The 20,872-nt window shown below is 39.4% G+C and overlaps 1 protein-coding gene across 1 annotated transcript in view; it reads left to right on the top strand.

The window, feature by feature from the left end:
* The window catches only part of LOC150105965 (proton-coupled zinc antiporter SLC30A1-like), an 89,299-nt gene that overhangs the window by 24,418 nt on the left and 44,009 nt on the right, over positions 1 to 20,872 (top strand). Inside the window, exon 2 of the mRNA XM_090393726.1 lies at positions 15,745 to 15,917. Coding sequence (XP_090249852.1) covers positions 15,747 to 15,917 — 171 coding nt within the window. The 5' untranslated portion in view covers positions 15,745 to 15,746. The remainder of the gene's footprint in view (positions 1 to 15,744; positions 15,918 to 20,872) is intronic.

Below are 20,872 nucleotides of genomic sequence, written 5' to 3'. Positions count from 1 at the left end.
TAATGCTATGCATTAAGGGAAGGGCCCAGGTCCTGGGTGTGTGAGAGGTAATGAATGATAATGCTTTAGCCCATGAAGTTAACTGAGGCATGGATGTTAGTCCCCTCAGATGACATATGAGCAAATGAGCAGCTCTGCTTGGTCAGGGCCACCCTTAGGAATTTTGCCACCCCGTCTCCCTTATTTTTTGTATAGTTTATGGCAACTTTGCCGCCCCCCCCAAAAAACTTGCCACCCCATGCAAATGCACATCTTGCACCGTCGGTAGAGCCGGCCCTGTGCTCGGTGGTGGGGGTGAGCCTGCCATGGGGTAGAGCCAACGCTGAGAGTTCTTCTCAGTGGCAAGGTGAGCCTGTTACTGAGGGGAACAATGCTGAGTTTTTAGAGTTTGACCTGTACTTGAACATTCAATAAAGGTTGAAACCGGTCTGGGTAGTGGCCCTTCCCCTTAATACATAGCATTATACATGTCTGCAAGGCAATGTGCTTTGCATTATGGGAGACACTAAGACAAGAAGTGATGAGAGCTTGGTCCACCTTTACCACGAGTTGCCTCAGTCCTGAAGATACTTCAGGTGCAAACTTTGTTTGCTTACACTTGGGAAAAGGATTGAACTAAATTTATTATGGTCAGCCTACTTAGGAGGCATCTTGAAGCAGTACCATGGCATAAAGTTCTGCAAGGGGGGGGGGTGTTCACAGTGCATGGGGGGGTAGTCAAGGGATATCTGGAGGAAGCAATATCACGATGTATATCCGAGGTCAGGAGAGTAAATCGGGTAGGAGTTAGATGGAGGAGTAGTATAATTAAGCATGAATTGTGATAAAATAATATGTCATGTAGAGTATATAAGGAGAAAGGTGACCAGCTAAGTAATGAACAGTACAAGGATCAAGCAAGAAAGGTGGCCAACATGATTAAGAAGGCAAAAACATATTATGAGAATAAATTAAAGATGCCAAGAAATTATATTCTTGGTTTAATCCTTTATCCAAGTGTAAGCAAACAAAGTTTGCATCTGAAGTAATTTCAGGACGGGCATATTCGAGTTGCCCAGTGCTGAAATTACTTCATGTACAAACTTTGTTTGCTTACACTTGGATAAAGGATTAAACCAAGAATATAATTTCTTGGTATCTTTACTTTATAGAATAATAATAATAATAATAATAATAATAATAATAATAATAATAATAATAATAATAACCAAGTGGAAAAACTTCCGACATCTATCTCTAATCCAGAGTATTTTAATAATAAGGTGTGATGACACCAAGATACTTGTATATGGAGGAAATATGACTTCCGCATTACTTCTACCTTAGTATCACTTCTGGGTCTGGCTCCTACTGATGAGACATCAGTAAAGGTCAAAACCAGTCTGGGTAGTGGCCCATCCCATAATGCATTGCATTATATGTGTCTGCAAGAATATGTGCATTGCATTGTGGGATACTAAGGCAAGTGATGTGACGTCATCATTATTATTATTACTATTATTATTACATCGCACCTCCAAGGAGTCCAAAGACTCGTCGAGGGAGGGCATCTACTCTACAGCTCTTCGTCTCACTACTCCACCAATTCATCATCTAATGCCGACTACCACCACTAATACTTTCACAGACAATCACAACATCCATGCCCATGGCGGGATTTGAACCCGCAGCCTTTTGGCTGGAGAGCGGATACACTAAGTATTCGGCCAACCAGGCCGGCATTAGCTTTTATATATGAATTGCCCATTCCTGAAATTACTTCAGGTGCAAATCTTGTTTGCTTAAACTTGGATGAAGGATTAAACCAAGAATATAATTTCTTGGCATCCTTAATTTCTAGTATAACCAAGTGGAAAAACTTCCAAAGGATTATGAGAAAAAATCAGCCGATCATGTGAAAGGAAATCCCAAAGAGTTTTTCATCATGTGGCAAATAGGAAGAAGAATGACTATGAAAGGATAATTTTAATGAGTGCAGAGGGTAGAGAGGTAACAGAGGATAGATGAAATTATTATGCTACTTAGTGATCATTCTGGATGATTATATCATGTAAGTGAAGATATTGTTATGACAGGGACTGATATGAGAAAACAGACTGATGAATTGTAGGTGCTTAGGATATTTCAGAATCTGAATGCAAATATGGGATTGGATGGGATATTGACTCGGATTTTAAGAGCATGTGCTGGGAAAACTGGTGAAGCCTTTGACAAGGCTGTTTAAGTCGCAGCTCTGGCAAAGTCTTAAGAGAGTAGGAGGGGAAAATAATTCCTTTGTGGAGGATCTGTTTGTGGTAGCAAGTTATAGACCAATCAGTATCTCAGGAGTGGTGGTAAAAGTACTGGAAAGTTGGTCAAAAAAAAAAAAGAATTCAGGAAGGGGTGGATAAGAATACAATATTATTATTATTATTATTATTAAACAAGACCTCATGGAGTCAAAGACTCATCTAGGAGGTCCTTTTATCTCACACACATCTCATCATACCGAGTCTTAAACACATTCAAACTCCTTGCAGACACCACACTCTCAGGCAAGGCATTCCAATCATTCACAACTCTGCACGAAAAAAACCTGCCTCTCACTCCCCTACTCACACCCTCTTTATACAGTTTCCAGGGATGACCTCTGGTTCTCCCCTGATCTCCCACTATTCGCTGTAGAACTTCTCCACCATTGATCCTATAGCAACCCCTTACCAACTTGTAGGTCTCTATCATATCTCCCCTCTTCCTTCTCTCCACTAGTCTCTGCAAATTACATCTTTTCAATCTTTCCTCATACTCGACATTCCAGAGGTCAGAAACTACCTTAGTCAGTTGCCTTTGGACCCTTTCCAACATCTCCTCATCCTTCTGAAAACCAGGTGACCAAATCTGGGCACAATAGTCCATGTGTGGCCTAATCAAAGCCTTATACAATGGAACAAGAATCTCCCTACTTCTACACGTCAGTGTCCTCCTCCTCAATATGCTATGAGGGGGGGAAGCATGGCTTTGTGAATGGTAGGTCATGCCTTAGTAATGTACTAACTGTTTTATAATAGAGTAACAGCTGAGGTGGATAAAGTAAATGGCTACAGGGTGATTTCGTTGGATTTTGCAAAGCTGTTTGACAGGATACCACATGGAACTCTATTATGCAAACTAAAAAGCCGGCCGAGTGGTTAGCATATTTGTTTTCCAGCCAAAAGGCTGCTGGTTCGAATCCTGCCATGGGCATGGATGTTTGTGATTATCTGTGAAAATACTAGTGGTGGTGGTCGGTGGTAGATGGTGTTAGTGTAGATGATGAAGGTATTTTTGGTTGGAGGTAGTGGTGGAGACTGAGAGTTGTAGAGTGGGTGCCCTCCCTTGATGAGTCTTTGGACTCCCTGGAGGTGTTATGTAATAATAATAATAATATCAAATAAATGTAGATGGATATGAAACTAGTGATATGGATAAAAGGATGGTTTATGGATAGATACCAAAAAGTAGTATGAGGAGGAGCAAAAGGCAGGTGAAGAGTGATATGCCACAGAGCTCTGTGCTTGGACTGCTGCTGTTTAATTTGTACATGAATGACATAGTAAATAACTTGAAGGGAGATATTCAGTTGTTTGTTGATGATGCAAAGTTAGGTAGGGAAATATTAATCAAGGTGGTGTAGAGCTTGCAGGATGATTTGAATAGGCTAATAATATGGGCAAAACATAATGGATGTCAATTTAATATGAAAAAGTGTAAATTTATGCATTTTGGGTTACAACGATTAAAAGCTATATATCACACTGAGGTAAGTGCACTCCAGGAAATTGATGAATACAGGGATTTGGGGATAGTAGTAGATAGAGTGTTGAAGTTTGAAGGGCATATTACTAAATAGCTAGGTTAGCTCATAAGATTACTTAGTTATTGAAGAGCACACTAAAAATCAGAGATAAGGAATTTGTTATTCCTCTTTATAAAGCCTTAATATGAGTACATCTGGATTAGTGTGCTCAAGTCTAGTCAGGTTGGGTTTCTTGGGGAGGAAGAAGTCATGAAGAGGACCCAGAGGCCATTGACCAAATGGTGAGTGGTGTGTGGAATGCTCTTTATGAAGATAGATTGATGGTTTATGGACTGCAAAAGCAAAAGTTGGTTGATAGGCAAAAAAGATCAGATATGATAGAAACATATAAGTTACGTAAAGGATTTTATAGTATTGATGCAGAGGAAATGTTTAGGCACTTGATGAGAAGAAGCAGAATCAGAGGTCATTCCTAAAAGTTGGGTAAGAGTGTGATTAACAAGGGTGTAAGGACTGTATTTATATCTTGAAGAGTGGTGAATGAATAGAATGTGTTCCCTGAGTCAGATGTAAATGCTTTGTCTGTTAATAGTTTCAATGAAAGGTATGACAGATATCGTGTTGATAGTTTGGGTTTCCCACGATGAGTCTTTAAACTCCATAGAGATGCCCATGCAATAATAATAATAGATACAGTATTTATATTACATCAAATTACAGAGAAATTATTATAATACAATATACAATAAACCTTTTCACATGTGTTTTATTGATTTAACTAAAATAGTTGATAGATACACTTAAAAGACAACAGATTAATAATGTACTAAAAAAAATTTCAGAACTAATTAAGAATTAGTTCTGAAATCATGGTTATTTCTATAACCACGGTGTATGTTGCCATAGGTAACTATTTTGCCATTCCTAAATTCAAGAAAACATTCATTTTTTTAAATAAGATATTCATTTAAATCAGATATCAGAGTGTGTGTGTGTATATAAATATATATATATATATATATATATACATCTTCAAGGCCCACTCTTCCTAATTGGGTTGTGGGGGCAAAAGCTGCAAGAGGAACTTCCAATGGTCACGATCCTCTGCCACCAAGCTCAGGTGTTCTGGCGGGATTCCCAAATGTGTCCACGCAAGGTTTTGGATATAGTCTATCCAGCGAGTCCTTGGCCTTCCATGTGGCCTCCCACCCTCTGGCTTGGCAAAGAGGGCCTGCTGAGGGAGCCTCTCTTGCGGCATTCTGACCAGGTGCTCGTACCAGCATAACTGTGATCTCTCAACACGGAGAAGCAGCGGTTGAGTATTGAGGGTTTCTCGAATTGCAGAGCTTCTGACTCTGTTGAGTTTAGTCAGCCCCGCAATCCCCCGAAGGAACCTCATTTCAGCCGCTTGGATTTCTGTCCGCATTCTTTCGGTCATTACCCAACTCTCATGACCATAGGTGAGGATGGGACATAGACTGTATTGAAGACAGCCAGCTTTGCCTTCTGGCTTAACTCCCACTTCAATACTACCGAACGGCCAAGCTCCCGCAATATTGAGCTTGCTAAGCCAATTCGAGTATCTAGCTCTATGTCCCATTTTCCATCATTCGTGAATATGGACCCAAGGTATTTAAACTTCTCCACCTGTCTCATTGGGACTCCACTTACATTTAGAGTGCACTGGGATGGTTGTCTTGAGACCACATACGTTTCAATTTTGGCCACACTGATCTTCATTCCAGCGTCTGCACAAACAGCTACAAACCTATCCAGGGTCCGCTGGAGGTCATCTGTGGAAGAGCTAAGCAGAACTAGGTCATTTGCAAAAAGTAGACGTCCAATGCTAATTTTCCAATTCTGACACACTCGCTGCCTCGGCTGTGCCTATCGATCCAGTCCATAAATATTATGAAAAGGAGGGGTGACAGAACACACCCTTGGCAGAGGCCAACAGAGACTGTAAAAGGTTCAGACTTTGTGCTGTTTACCCTGACACAAAACTCTGGGCATTCATACAGGGACTTGATGGCAGCTAATAGTTGACCATCCACTCCATACTCCTGTACTACTTGCCAAAGCTTATCCCGAGGAATAAGCCTTCTCCAAGTCCACAAAACATGTGTAGACATTCTTGGCATATTCCCAAGATTTCTCAAAGACTTGCCTTAAAGTGAAGATTTGGTCAGTTGTGCTTCTACCAGGACAAAAGCCACATTGTTCTTCCTGGAACTTTGACTCAACTATGCTCTTGCACCATCTTTCCAAGCACTTAGCATACACTTTCCCAGGCAGGTTGAGCAGAGAGATGCCACGATAGTTACTGCAATCCTTCTGGTCTCCCTTCTTAAAGCCTGGTATTATTATGCCTGTCTGCCATTGCTTTGGTGCTCGCCCAGATATCCAAGCAGCCTGACACACTCGAGTCAGCCAGAGAACACCATCTCGATTTAAGGCTTTTAGCATTTCAGGCCGAATTTCATCATCGCCAGCAGCATTGCCCGATTTTAGCGATTTTATTGCTAAATGGACCTCTTCTGCTGTGAGACTAGTCATTGCCCTGATCTGCACCTCTTGGATGTCCACAACTGCTGGGCCACCCGGGTTAAGAAGGCTCTCAAAGTATTCCCTCCATCTGTGAAGGATATCCTTCTCGGTTGTTAAAAGTGCACCATCAGAGGCCTTAATTGCCCTTGCTGTGCATGATTTCCTCCCTCGAAGTCAGCAGATGGTCTGCCAGAATACTTTGTTCGCATTTGCATAGGATGAATCTAATCTTTCTCCAAAGGATTCCCAAGCCTTCTGCTTTGCTGTCTTTACTGCCTTAGCAGCAGCTTTTCGTGCCTCAGCATACCACAAACGCATCTCAGGTGACCTGACTCTAAGCCATGTTAGTTAGGACTCCTTTTTTGCCCAGACAGTTTTTTGGACTTCTTGGTTCCACCAAGGTGTCCTTTTCTCACTGCCCATCGCCATGCCGAGCCACTTTCTGCCACACCATGAGAGTGCAGAGGCAGTGACAGCTGTTCAGAACAGCTTCCATTCCTCCTCAACATCTGCAGTATGCTTGGGAATCTCTTTGAACCTGGAGGAAATGTCATCTGCAAAATTCTTCCTCACAGCCTCATTTTCCAATGTCTCCCATTTCACGCGGTATAGCTGCTTAGGCCTACCAGCACTGATGGTAGCATCTGGTTTCTGAAGCCGTAGAGTGCACACAACAAGGTGGTGGTCAGTTGACAATTCTGCCCCTCTTCTCACACGAACCTCCAACACTGAGGAAAATAGGTCTGCTGAAACTATAAAGAAGTCATATATATATATATATATGTGAAAAGTTTTTTACCTTGTGGATAATATATATTAAGGATACCAAGTAATTTTATAAACTTGGTTTTTTTTTTTTTTTTACTCCTTCTCCCAAGTAAGCAAAACGGTTAAGTTTGCACCTGAACATGGTAGTGCAACACCAGGGCAACTCGTTTATAAAATTATTTGGTATCCTTAATATATATTAACCCCAAGGTAAAAATGTTTTCACATCTTTATCTCATCCAAAGTTTCTTATTCAAAGTAAAAGCACCTTGTAGCAACTTGTATAGGTAAAGTTGATAAGGCTCTGTATTACTAAAAATCTTGGTATTTCAGGGTCTAGCTACTCACTGAGGAGACCTCAGAAAATAAGGATATATATATATATATATATATATTATTATTATTATTATTATTATTCCTGATACCTCCAAGGAGTCCGAGGACTCATCGCGGGAGGACACCTACAACTGTCTCAACCACTACACCGAACCTCTACTACGAATCATCTCCATCAACGCCATCTACCGCTTGTTTTTTGTCTGTAAATTGCGTGTGTTCTGAAGGGTCGATTTGTCTGTATGCGGGATGAAAAACCTGAGTTTCCGGGAGAAAAAACCCTGCTACCTCCATATGAGATCGGCTAACTCACCTTCGATTAAAATCGTCCAGATAAAGATTCCTCCCGTCGTGATGAGAATCGAACTTAGGTCTATTCCAATCGAAGGGTGCAATGTACCGTCGTTCTTCCAATTGTGCTACGGAGGCGCTTATATATATATATATATATATATATATATATAATATATATAAATATATATATATATATATATATATAATATATATAAATATATATATATATATATAGCAGTGCAAGGACCCCTATGAAAAAAGGGTATACGTGGAACCACAAGGGGGGGTGATTATGAAGAGCTCAAGAGACAGCTTGCAGGTGTAACATGGAATGAGGAGTTAGCTGGAAAAGAGATCAATGCAACCTGGGGGATTTTCAAAAACTATTTAGTAGATGCAATGTCTAAATGTATTCCACGGGTGAGAAGGTTAAATAAGGTAGAGTCGAATATTATAACTTTATAATTGTATAGCTTTAGAGTGTCTCAATGTTATTTTCAGTGTCTTTTAATATCTTTCTATGTTCTTAACGCCTGATGAAGTCAATCTCGATGAAACATGTTGCGTTTTCAAATAAATCTTATTTTCTTATAATTCTCGAGTTTTAAGTCAGTTAATATTAAAAATGAACATATCCCAACCCCGAGTTAATAGTAGTAGTTATCATATATATATATATATATATATGCCTTGCACTGCTGGCAACCACTCAGAGCTGGGTGATTGCCAGCAGTGCAAGGACCATTATGAAAAAAGGGTATATGTGGAACCACAAGGGGGGGGGGTGATTATGAAGAGCTCAGGAGACAGCTTGCAGGTGTAGCATGGAATGAGAAGTTAGCTGGAAAAGAGATCAATGTAGCTTGGGGGATTTTCAAAAACTATTTAGTAGATGCAATGTCTAAATGTATTCCACGGGTGAGAAGGTTAAATAAGGTAGGTGTGAGATGGATGAATAAAGAGATTAAGCATGCGATACAGAGAAAAAGGGCATTGTAGAGGCAGCATAAGAGAAGTGGAAGTAACCAATTTCATGAGGTCTACAAAGAAAAGGCAAGGAGGGTGACTTGGTTGGTGAGAATAGCTAAAGAGAGGTATGAACAGCAGTTAGCTAATGAAGCCAAAAAGAATCCTAGGGAGATCTTTCGATATGTAGCTAGCAAAAGAAAGAATGATTATGGAAGGATGACATTGATTGGAGGAAATGGTATGAAGACAGCTGTTGCAGAATGTGTGGTGGAGATACTTAATGAGCAGTTCATAAAGATCTTTCAATCTTGTGAATGTGACTTCATGGAGAGATTGAGAGCAGTTGATGATGGGGAGGAGAGACTGACTGTAAGTGAGCAAGAGGTGTTTGGGGAGTTGAGTAAACTAGATATAAATAAGGCTGTGGGACTTGATAATATATCACCGCGTATTCTGAAGGAATGTGCCAGAGAATTGACACCTGCCTTGACATATTTTTTTAATATGAGTTTTTGCACTTGGTCAAGTTCCTAAAGAGTGGAAGGAGGGCAAGATTGTGCCATTCATAAAGGAGGTAATCGAACTCAAGCATCAAACTATAGGCCTATCTCTGTGTCAGGTGTTGTGGTTAAGTTGTTGGAGAAGCTTGTGAGAACTAGGATCCAGAGTTCGGTTGACAACAATGGTATAATCTTTGATGGACAGCATGGATTTGCTAAAGGGAGGTCATGTTTTAGTAATCTACTTACTTATTACAATTAAGTGACTGCTTCCTTGGACAGAGGAGAAGGATACACAATAATATACTTGGATTTCGCAAAAGCTTTTCATAGAGTACCTCATGATAAGTTGACAGTCAAACTAGAGCAGATGGGGCTGGATATTAGATTAGTGCATTGGATTGGAGACTGGCTGTCTGATAGGTATCAACAAGTTGTGTATGGGGGTGCGATATCCAGGAAAAGGAAAGTCACTAGTGGAGTGCCTCAGCGGTCTGTTTTCGGGCCATTACTGTTTAATATGTATGTTAATAATATAGGTGAAGATTTGGATGGTGATATTCAGTTGTTTGCAGATGATGCAAAGTTGGGACGAACCATGAATAGTACCGAGGATGTTGTGACCTTGCAGGAAGACTTGAATAAATCGAGTGATTGGACACAGGAATAGGGATGTGAGTTCATTGTTGCAAAATGTAAGGTTTTAAAATTTGGAAAACAAAGATGGGATGCAGAATTTATGCCTGGTGGGAATATATTGTCACAGGTAGAGGAAATAAGAGATCATGGGATAATAGTAAGTAAGGATCTGAAATTTAGGGGACACATTGCCAAAATTGTGACGACAACACAAAGACTTCTGGGAATGATGCGGAGGACACTGACTTGTAGAAGTAGGAAATTGTTGTTCCATTGTATAAGACTTTGATTAGGCCACACATGGACCATTGTGCCCAGATTTGGTTATGGGTTTTCAGAAGGATGAAGAGATGTTGGAAAGGGTCCAAAGGCGACTGACTAAGGTAGTTTCTGACCTCTGGAATGTTGAGTATGAGGAAAGATTGAGAAGATGTAATTTGCAGAGTCTGGTGGAAAGAAGGAAGAGGGGAGATATGATAGAGACCTATAAGTTGGTAAGGGGTTGTTATAAGATCAATGGTGGAGAAGTTCTACAGAGAATAGTGGGAGATCAAGGGAGAACCAGAGGTCATCCCTGGAAACTGTATAAAGAGGGTGTGAGTAGGGCAGTGAGAGGCAGGTTTTTTCGTGCAGAGTTGTGAATGATTGGAATGCCTTGCCTGAGAGTTTGGTGTCTGCAAGGAGTTTGAGTGTGTTTAAGACACGGTATGATGAGATGTGTGTGTGATAAAAGGACCTCCCAGATGAGTCTTTGACTCCATGAGGTCTTGTTTAATAATAATAATAATAATAATAATAATAATATATATATATATATATATATATATATAAGGCCTTTCTTTGACTGTTTCCTGAGTAAGTTGATCTGTGGCTCAGTCAAGGTAGTTTTTTTCTCCCAGAAACTCGATTTTTTTGTCTAGTTAACTCAAGAAAATCGACCATAGAATCCACACTATATTATCATTATTACATGACGCTTACAGGGAGTCCAAGGATTCATCAAGGGAGAGTACCTCCTCTTCAGCTCTCCGTCTCCATCACTCAATTCACCAACTACAATGAACTGCCACTGCACCAATGCCATCTACCTCCAACCACCACCACTAGTATTTTCACAAACATCCATGCCTATGGCAGGATTTGAACCCACAGCCTTTTGGCTGGGTAGTGTATCCGTAAAGTATCCTGGCAATCGTAAAGTGGTGAAAACCAATGAAGTTTTAAAATATATCAGACAATAATGTCCTGTTGGGGTTCAGTACCAAGAGATGGGAGCATATGTCTGGCAGGCTTTTCATTGGTTGCCACTTATAATTAGTGATAGTCTTGGACCAGCTACCAGTGGAGACTGACCTGTCCACACAGTCTCCAGGGAGTCCAAGGATTCATCAAGGGAGAGTACCTCCTCTTCAGCTCTCCGTCTCCATCACTCAATTCACCAACTACAATGAACTGCCACTGCACCAATGCCATCTACCTCCAACCACCACCACTAGTATTTTCACAAACATCCATGCCTATGGCAGGATTTGAACCCACAGCCTTTTGGCTGGGTAGTGTATCCGTAAAGTATCCTGGCAATCGTAAAGTGGTGAAAACCAATGAAGTTTTAAAATATATCAGACAATAATGTCCTGTTGGGGTTCAGTACCAAGAGATGGGAGCATATGTCTGGCAGGCTTTTCATTGGTTGCCACTTATAATTAGTGATAGTCTTGGACCAGCTACCAGTGGAGACTGACCTGTCCACACAGTCTCCAAAAGCTAGATAGGGTTAAAAGTTTCATCTACTCCATATAAGAGAATAAAAGATGTTAGCTGATTTTTTTTTTTTTACTATCCTCCAAACTTTCAATTCATAGGCATTGTCTTAGTTGTTTAGTGGGTTAACAGCCCTGCATGTAGGTAACAGCTAACATCTGTCAGTATCTCCAGAGTAGCAGTGAAGATTTTGAAAAAGTTGATAAGAGCTGGCATATAGAAATGATTGAAAGTGAATTTATACTTTGCAAAGAACAGCATGGGCTTACTAAGATGAAGTCATTTTTGATCAGCTTACTCACATTTTGTAATAATGTTATGTTATGTTGGAGGTTTAATGGACTTTTTTAAGCCTCTACACAAGAATAATAATGTTATGGTTGAGTTAGATGCCATTATACCTTTGGACTTCACTGAGGATTTTGACAGGATAATATGGGGGTGGCTGTAATGTAAGGTGGAAGATATGGGACTGGATTAATAACTATTAGTTTGGATTTGAGGATGACTGACCGACCTATATCAACAACTTGAATATGGAGGGGTGAGTCTGCAAGATTTAAGATGACTAGACTGGTCATCTTAAATCCAATCCTTGGTTCATTGTTATTCAGTCTTTACAGCTTTATCTTGTTATATTTTTCTTTTAGGATATATAAGAAGACATGTCAGAGTTTTGAAGAAATTCAAAGACACCAAGGTGCGGGCCATCATCAAGTTTTTTATGCTGCAAGAAAAATCAGTAACCGAGATTCACCAAACTTTGTATAAGACTTTAGGGTACTGTTTCCAGCATATCCAACAGTTTCCAGATGGGTTGCCAAGTTTAAAACTGGGCATCCTGAGACAACAGATGCCCCCAAGTCAGGAAAACTTTCCACAGTGATCACACCTGAAAACACCAATGTAGTGCATGCCTTGATCCTTGATGATAGATGAATACCAGCCAAAAACATTGTAAAGACTCTGGGGATATCCAGGGAATGAGTTGGGCTCATTACACCAACATCTGAACATGCAGAAGCTCTCAGCAAAGCAGGTCCCAAAATGTTTGAATGCTGACTAAAAGAGAGAATGTGTACTGTCATCTCAAGGGATTTTGGGTCATTTTGAGAAATCAAGTGAAATTTTTTGGATCGTATTGTGACTGTTGATGAAACATGGCTTCATCACTATCACTCAGAGACCAAACAACAGTCAATGGAGTGGAGACACAAAGATTCTCCATGGCCAAAGAATTTCTGAATCCAAAAGTCAGCAGGGAAGGTTCTTGCCATTGTCTTTTGGGATGGTGTAATCCTTACCAAGTATCCCAGGAAAGGTGAAACTAATACAGCAGCAGTTTATTCAACAGCTCTGAAGGAATTGAAGCAGGTACTGAAGGAAAAATGCTGCAGGAAAACTGAGCAGAAGTGTGTTGCTTTTGCAGGACAATACACCTGCTCACACTGCTCATGAAACCCAACAGACAATACACAACTTGGGCTTTCAATGTCTGCCTCACTCACCCCTATTTGCTAGATTTGCCCAATCTGACTATTTCCTATTCCCATATTTAAAAAAACGCTTGAAAGAAACAAAATTTATCACAGGCAATGAAGTAATATCTGCAGCTGACTGGTTTGTGCAACAAGGAACAGACTTTTTCTCAGAGGATTGCAAATAATGCAGCAGCATTGTAACAAGTGCATATTCTACATATTCCCCGTGATGTGTATATAACACACCACGGGGAATATGTAGAATACTATGTAAATTACATGTTTCTACCTCAATTCCTTCATGGTGATTATCACAAATTTTCAGTACACCCTTGAGTTGGAGGGTACTGTGTTGTAATGTGGGAAGGCACTGTTTTTGTGTTTACAGGTGATATTCATTTGCTTATTGATGATGCAAAGTTAGGAAAGTTATAAGGTTAAATATTATTATTATTAACACCAGACCTCCATCCACGGAGTCAAAACACTCGCTGTAGGAGATACTGTCACACACAATGCTCGTCAGACTGAACTTTAAACTCATTTAACATGTCAGCATTCTAACAACACTGTCAGGCAATGCATTCCACTCATTAACCACTCTCCATTTAAAGAACCTTTCCCTAACTCCCTTGCTCCTTATACAGTTTTCAAGAAAAGCCTCTTGTTCTACCCTCCTCTCCCATTGAATGAAAAATTTATTCTGCATTAACCTGGTAACAATCACTAACCAGCTTATATGCCTCTTATATGTCATATCCCCTCTCCTCCAACTCTTATTCATGAGCTTTGCAAATTATATCCCCTCAGTCTGTCTTCATTCTCACATTCAAAAGACCTTAGTTGTTGTTCTCTGGACTCTTTCTAATATATCCTGATCACCATGAAAACCAGGTGACCAAATTTGTACACAATAATCCATATATAGCCTAATCAAGGACTTATACAGTACAACCATAATCTCTTTATTTCCATTTTTTAAGATCCTCCACATCATTGCCATAATCTGATGTGATGACTTCACAACTCGTGCAATGCAACCCTGAACTTCAGGTCCTTGTCCACCACCACCAAATTTCACACCTTTACACTTTGCAACATTGAACTGATGGTTCCACTCACTTGCCCACTCATACAATCTATTCAGGCTCTCCTGTAAAGTCAAAATCTGCTTGACCCCTCATTCTCTCCAATTTTACATCATCTGCAAATAGTTTCATATATCACCAGTTATATACATCCCAGTATCATTAATATACAAGTTAAAAAAGAATTGTCCCAAAACAGACCCCTGTGGCAAACCACTAGTAATTTTCTTCTCTATAAGGATATTGCCCAAACACAACTTTCTGATACCTATTTGACAACAAGTCACCTATCCAACTCAGTAATATACTATCCAATTCTATCCTTTTCCAATTTAGTTACCCTCTCATGTGACAATTTATTAAAAGCCTTGCAAAATCTAAGTATACCACTATACAGACTTGTGCAATTCATTCATCACCTTGATATAGTACATCTGTAAACTGGCAAAATATGACCTGAGTTTAAAAAATCCTTTCATTCCTTTGGGATTAGTGCTATAGTATGACTCATTAAACAAGTATGCCAAGGTTAACGCTAATTCCCTGGCACATATGGTGATATATCAAGTCCTATTTTCTTACTGACTTCAAGCTTACTTAACTGCTCATATACTGTTTACTCGCTCAGAGATAAGCCATCTTCTCTCACTCCCTCTACACTTGAGTTTCTTATGACACCCTGATGAATTCATCACCTTGACCTGTTACCTGGCCTGTTCTTTATACTTTTCATGCAACTGATTATTACCGTTATTCATATTGTGCTAACTTCACAATGTCTTCTTCCAGATTTAATCCCTTTAATCATCCATTTGACACCTTATTAAGCCTTATGCCATCAGAATACATTCACACACTGATGCTGTTAAATATCTCTTTGTTGGTGCCAATTATCTCCTTCGCACTTAACTCCTTACTAATTCTATAACTCTAACCTGTTCCTAAGCTTTTCATAATCATTGGCCTTGTAGTTCCATATATATACTTTCCTCAGAGAAGTCTTCATATAGTTGACCACTTACTAACTGGAGGAAAATGCAGCATCCCACTTTTCAAAACGAGTCTAGGGTAGTTTCTTAAAATAACAATAACAATAAGAATGTCCTGGATTTTGTGAGGTTATATTATTATTATCAGCATTAGACCAAGTTAAATAGTGATGATCAAAAGAGACTCCACTTCCATGGCAGACCACTAGTGACATTCCTTTTCTGGGATACTGCTCTTCCCTCCACCATACAGAACTTTCGCTGATACCTGCCAACTGCCTTATTTTTCTACTTAATTGTGGAGTTACCAACTTATCCTGTGGCATTTTATCAAAGTTCTTTGCCATTGCTGTTTAAGATGTTTAATGTTAAATGGATTTTTAATGTTAAACTCTTAAAATGTTAATATTAATATTAACATTATTGTTAATATTATTCAAATAACAAATTGACATTGAACATTATGAAACATAATTAACTTTAATTGAAAACGAAAAAAAAAGTAGTAATATATGCCCAGGTGAGATTTTTAGATAGCATAATTACAAGTTTTATTAAAAATTCGAGTATTAATTTATTTTTGTTTTGCATCTTTAGTAATGACATCTTTGAAGCTGACCAAACTGTACCTCCTTATAGCTATAACAGGATTCTTCTGTATAACTGAGTTGGTATGCAGTCATTATAATGGATCATTAGTACAATTAGTAGATTCCTATCATGTGTTATATAATCTGGTATCTTTATTATTGGCAGTGGCATGCTGTCAGGTAAGTAAAAAATATTATATATTATTATTATTATTATTATTATCCCAAGACCCCCCCCCCATGGAGTCAAAGACTCATCTAGGAGGTCCTTTTATCATACCGCACCTTACACATACACACTCAAATTCTCTGCAGCACCACGCTCTCAGGCAAGGCATTCCAATCATTACAACTCTGCATGCAAAAAACTTGCTTTTCACTCCCCTGCTCACACCCTCCTTATACAGCTTCCAGAGATCCTCTGGTTCTCCCCTGATCTCTCACTATTTGCTGTAAAGCCTCTTCAACATTGATCCTATAATAACCCGTTACTAACTTGTAGGTCTCTATCATATCACCCTTTCTTCCTCCTATCCACTAGACTTTGTGAATTGTATCTTCTCAACCTTTCCTCATATTCAACATTCCAGAGATTACAAACCACCTTAGTAAGTCATCTTTAGACCCTTTCCAACATCTATTCATCCTTTTGAAAACCAGGTGACCAAATCTGTGCACAGAAGTCCATGTGTGGCCTAATCAAAGCCTTATACAATGGAACAAGAATCTCCTTACAAGTCAGTGTCCTCAGCATCATTCCCAGAATTCTTTGTGTTGTCCTCACAATTTCAGCAATGTGTCCCCTAAATTTCAGATCCTTATCCACTATCACCCCAAGATCTTTTGTTTCCTCTACCTCCAATGGTACATCCCCACCAAGCATACATTCTACATCCCATCTTTGTTTCCCGAATTTTAAAATCTTATAATTTGTAACATCGAAGTTGCCTCTCCATTTCCATGCCCATTCACTCAATTTATTCAAGTCTTCTTCTAAAGCCACAACATCAACATCTTTACTCTTCATAGTTTGTCCCAACTTTGCATCATCTGCAAACAACTGAATATCCAAATCTTTGCCAATATCATTAACATACAGATTAAACAGCAATGGACCTAAAACAGAGCCCTGATGCACACCACTAGTGACTTTCCTTTTCCGGCATATTGCAACCCCATACATAACTTACTGACACCTATCAAATACCCACTCTCCAATCCAATGCACTAATCTATTATCCAACCTCATCTGCTCTAATTTGACTATCGACTTATCATGTGGTATTCTATCAAAGCCTTTGCGAAATCTAAGTATGCTACTGTGTTTCCCTCTCCTCTGTCCAAGTAAGCCAGGAATACTTACTTATTGTAATAAGTAAGTAGATTACTAAAATATGACCTCCCTTTAGCAAATCCATGCTGTCTGTCAAAGATAATTCCATTCTTGTCAATCCACTTCTGGATCATAGTTCTCACCAGCTTCTCAAACAACTTAACCATAACACCGGACACACAGATAGGCCTATAATTTGATACCTGAGTTCTATCACCTCCATTATGAAGCTGCACAATCTTGCCCTCATTCCGCTCCTATGGAACTCGACCCAATGCAAGACTCATATTAATATATATATATATATATTAATATGAAAGAATGATTATTGACTCAGTTAACATACATATTTTTTAAAAATAATTGAATGACTAAAACCGAGATTTAAGTAAAAAGGTTTTAATATTAAATCACGACTAGTTTCAGCTTGCAGCAGCCTTCATCAAGTGACATTATAAAAGAAAGAAAAAAGAAAAAACACTAAAACACTGAAGTTGAGAGTTTATTTTTCACTTGGTTAGAGTAGAATAAATTTAGTTTAATCCTCTATCCAAGTGTGAGCAAACTTTGTTTGCTCACACTTGGATAAAGGATTAAACTAAATTTATTCTAAAACACTGAAGCTTAAATAAACTATGAACAACATAGAGAGTCTCTATACATAATTGACATTAAAACGTTGTGGTTGCATTTAAAGCTGTTCTTTCGTTTGTTGTATTGTTGGGAAAGTGCATGCTAGTAGCATCTCATGAATGCCAGTACATGATTACAGCTGAATGACTATCTTGGAGGTTGTAGCTCCAGTTATTATTTAGATGAACAGGAATGAAGATGATTTCTCTAGATTCCATGATTTTTCTCTCTAGTTCATCATTGCAACGGAAGATGTTAGTAGATTTTGTGTCCCAGTATGATTTTGGCTTTTTTCTGTGTGACTTTGGCTTTCATCATTAGGATTAGCCGAGAAAAGAATATGACTTGATAATGCACTGGCTCACTGTCTCTTGTAAGTAATGTCTTACAAGAGATTAATGACCGAGTTAGTCAATCTCTGGCACGGGCAAGCAGATTTTTTTTCAGGAAACTCGGGTTTTTTGTCCCAGAAACTCAAGAAAATCAACTGTAGAACACACACTATTTCCAACAATAACATATCCTGTTAGGGTTAAGTACCAAGAGATGGCAGCACTTGTTTGCCATTGTCTTCATAGATTGCCACTTATAATCAGTGACAGTCTTGGGCCAGCTAAATGAAGTTTTAAAATATATATATCAGACAATAACGTATCCTGTTAGGGTTCGGTACCAAGAGATGGCAGCATATGTCTGCCAGGCTTTTCATTGGTTGCCACTTATAATTAGTGATAGTCTTAAACCAGCTATCTCTGATTAGCTACCAGTGGAGACTGAACTGCCCACTCAGTCTCCAAAAGCTCGATAGGGTTAAAAGTCCTTGAAAACTCCCTATAAGGGAATAAAAGCCTGGCAGACATATGCTGCCATCTCTTGGTACCGAGATGGTACCAAGAGATGGCAGAGGAATTGGAAGGCCAGGATATCGTTAGCGCGTGGGAAATTGTGAAAGAATATTTGTTAGCAGCAATGGTAAGTTGTATACCACGAGTGAAGAAGAGGACACAATTTGGAGTAAAGTGGATGACAAACAATATTAAACAGGAATTGCATGTGAAAAAGAGGCTATGGAAGGGATATAAGGAGATAGGTGGAGAGAGGATGCGTGAAGATTATAAGACACAGGCCAGAAGAATGACTAGTGTGGTAAGGAAAGTGAAACTGGAATATGAGAGGAGATTGGCCCTAAGATCCAAAGAAAATCCTAGAGAATTTTTTAGCTATGTGACCAGTAGGAGGAGAAATAACTGGAAGAATGATATTGTGGGATAAAAATGGGAATAGAATGACTGATGCAGAGGACATAGTGGAATTGTTCAATGAACACTTTATTGGAGTATTTCATCCTGAAGGAGTCAGTTTTAATGCTAGAGGGATAGGGCAGGTTGAAGGTTTAGACAGGAGGAGAGTGTGTTTCAGATACTAAGAACTCTGGATGTCAATAAAGCTTTGGGACTGGATGGTATTTCACCACGAGTTTTGAGAGAATGTGCTAGGGAACTGACAGTGCCTTTAACCTGGCTTTTCAATGAGTCTGGCTTCGGCAAAGGTGCCCAGGGAATGGAAGGAAGGTAAGATAGTGCCATTGCATAAGGGTGGTAACAGACTGGAAGTGTCTAATTATAGACCAGTCTGTGTGTCATCAGTAGTTGTTAAGATATTGGAGAAAGTAGTGAGGGACCGTATACAGCACTGGGCAGATGAGGGTAATGTTATCTGTGAGAGTCAACATGGATTTGTGAAAGGGTGCTCTTGTTTTAGCAATATGCTAGCCTTTTATAATAAAGTTACAAGAACATTAGATGAGGGAAAGGCATATACTGCAATTTTCTTAGACTTAGCAAAGGCATTTGACAGGGTGCCACATGATAAGCTGATATTTAAGTTGCAACACATGGGTCTGGATGTCAGATTGGTCACCTGGATTCAGGATTGGCTGTCTGATAGTTATCAGAGAGTTGTGTATGGTGGAGCAGTTTCAAGGAGACAGAAGGTTACAAGTGGGGTCTCACAGGGCTCAGTACTAGGACCTATATTGTTTAACCTTTATATCATTGACATTGCCAGTGGATTGCAAGGGGATATTCAGTTGTTTGCGGATGATGTGAAGCTGGGAAAGATTATTAGTAATAGTGCAGATGTGGTAGCCCTGCAAGAGGATTTGAATAAGCTAGATAGATGGACAAATAAATGGGGATGTCAGTTTAATGCAGCAAAATGTAAGGTCTCGAACTTTGGGAAACATCGATGGGATGCTGCATACTCTATGGGAGGAGTTATACTGGAGGAAGTTGGGGAGACAAGCGATCTGGGGTTGATGATTGATAGAAACCTGAAGTTTAGGGGGACATATTGCAAAGGTGGTGAAGGTAACACAGAGGATTGCTGCAATTATGAGAAGGACACTGACCTGCAGAGATAAGAGGGTTATCATTCCATTGTATAAGTCTCTGATCAGACCACACTTGGATTATTGTTCTCAGATTTGGTCCCCAGGATATGAAGGGGATAAATTAACTGTCGAAAAGATACAAAGACGGATGACAAAGATGGTCTCAGGACTGTACAAGGATAGTTATGAGAATCGGCTGAGGGAATGTGGACTGCAGAGTTTGGCGGATAGAAGAAGGAGAGGTGATATGATTGAGACTTTTAAACTGTTGAGAGGTGGTTACAGGGTTGACACTGGGGAGTTCTTTCACTTGGTTGAACAGCAGGGAGGAGTGATAACAAGAGGCCATCCCTGGAAGTTACGAAAGGAAACTGTGAGCAAGAGGGTGAGGAGTGGTTTCTTTGCATGGAGGGTGGTTGAGCCATGGAATGCATTGCCTGATAGAGTGGTGAGAGCAAGAACGGTCAATGAGTTTAAGGAGTGGTATGATAGACTTTGTGTTTCTTAGGGGGAACCTCCCCTCGATGAGTCTTGACAGACTTTATGTTCTTAGGGAGGATGAGTCTTTTGACTCCATGGAGGCCTGAATAATAATAATAATAATAATAATAATAATAATAATAATAATAATAATAATGTAATGCACAGTTTAATTGTGTGTGCCTTTTATGCCAAGTAACTGCAAACAAAAGTTACTTGACAAACAAATCAATGATCATCCTTCCTGACTAAATTATTTCAATAACTTTTGTTATTTTACACATAATATCATCAGTG

Source organism: Typopeltis vanoorti, chromosome 6 (genome assembly GCF_054136105.1).
Source record: "Typopeltis vanoorti isolate ZY-2024b chromosome 6, IOZ_Tvanoo_1.0, whole genome shotgun sequence".
Lineage (NCBI taxonomy): Eukaryota > Metazoa > Arthropoda > Arachnida > Uropygi > Thelyphonidae > Typopeltis > Typopeltis vanoorti.
Note: the sequence above shows the minus strand (reverse complement) of the source record. Positions and strands in the feature narration are given on the sequence as shown.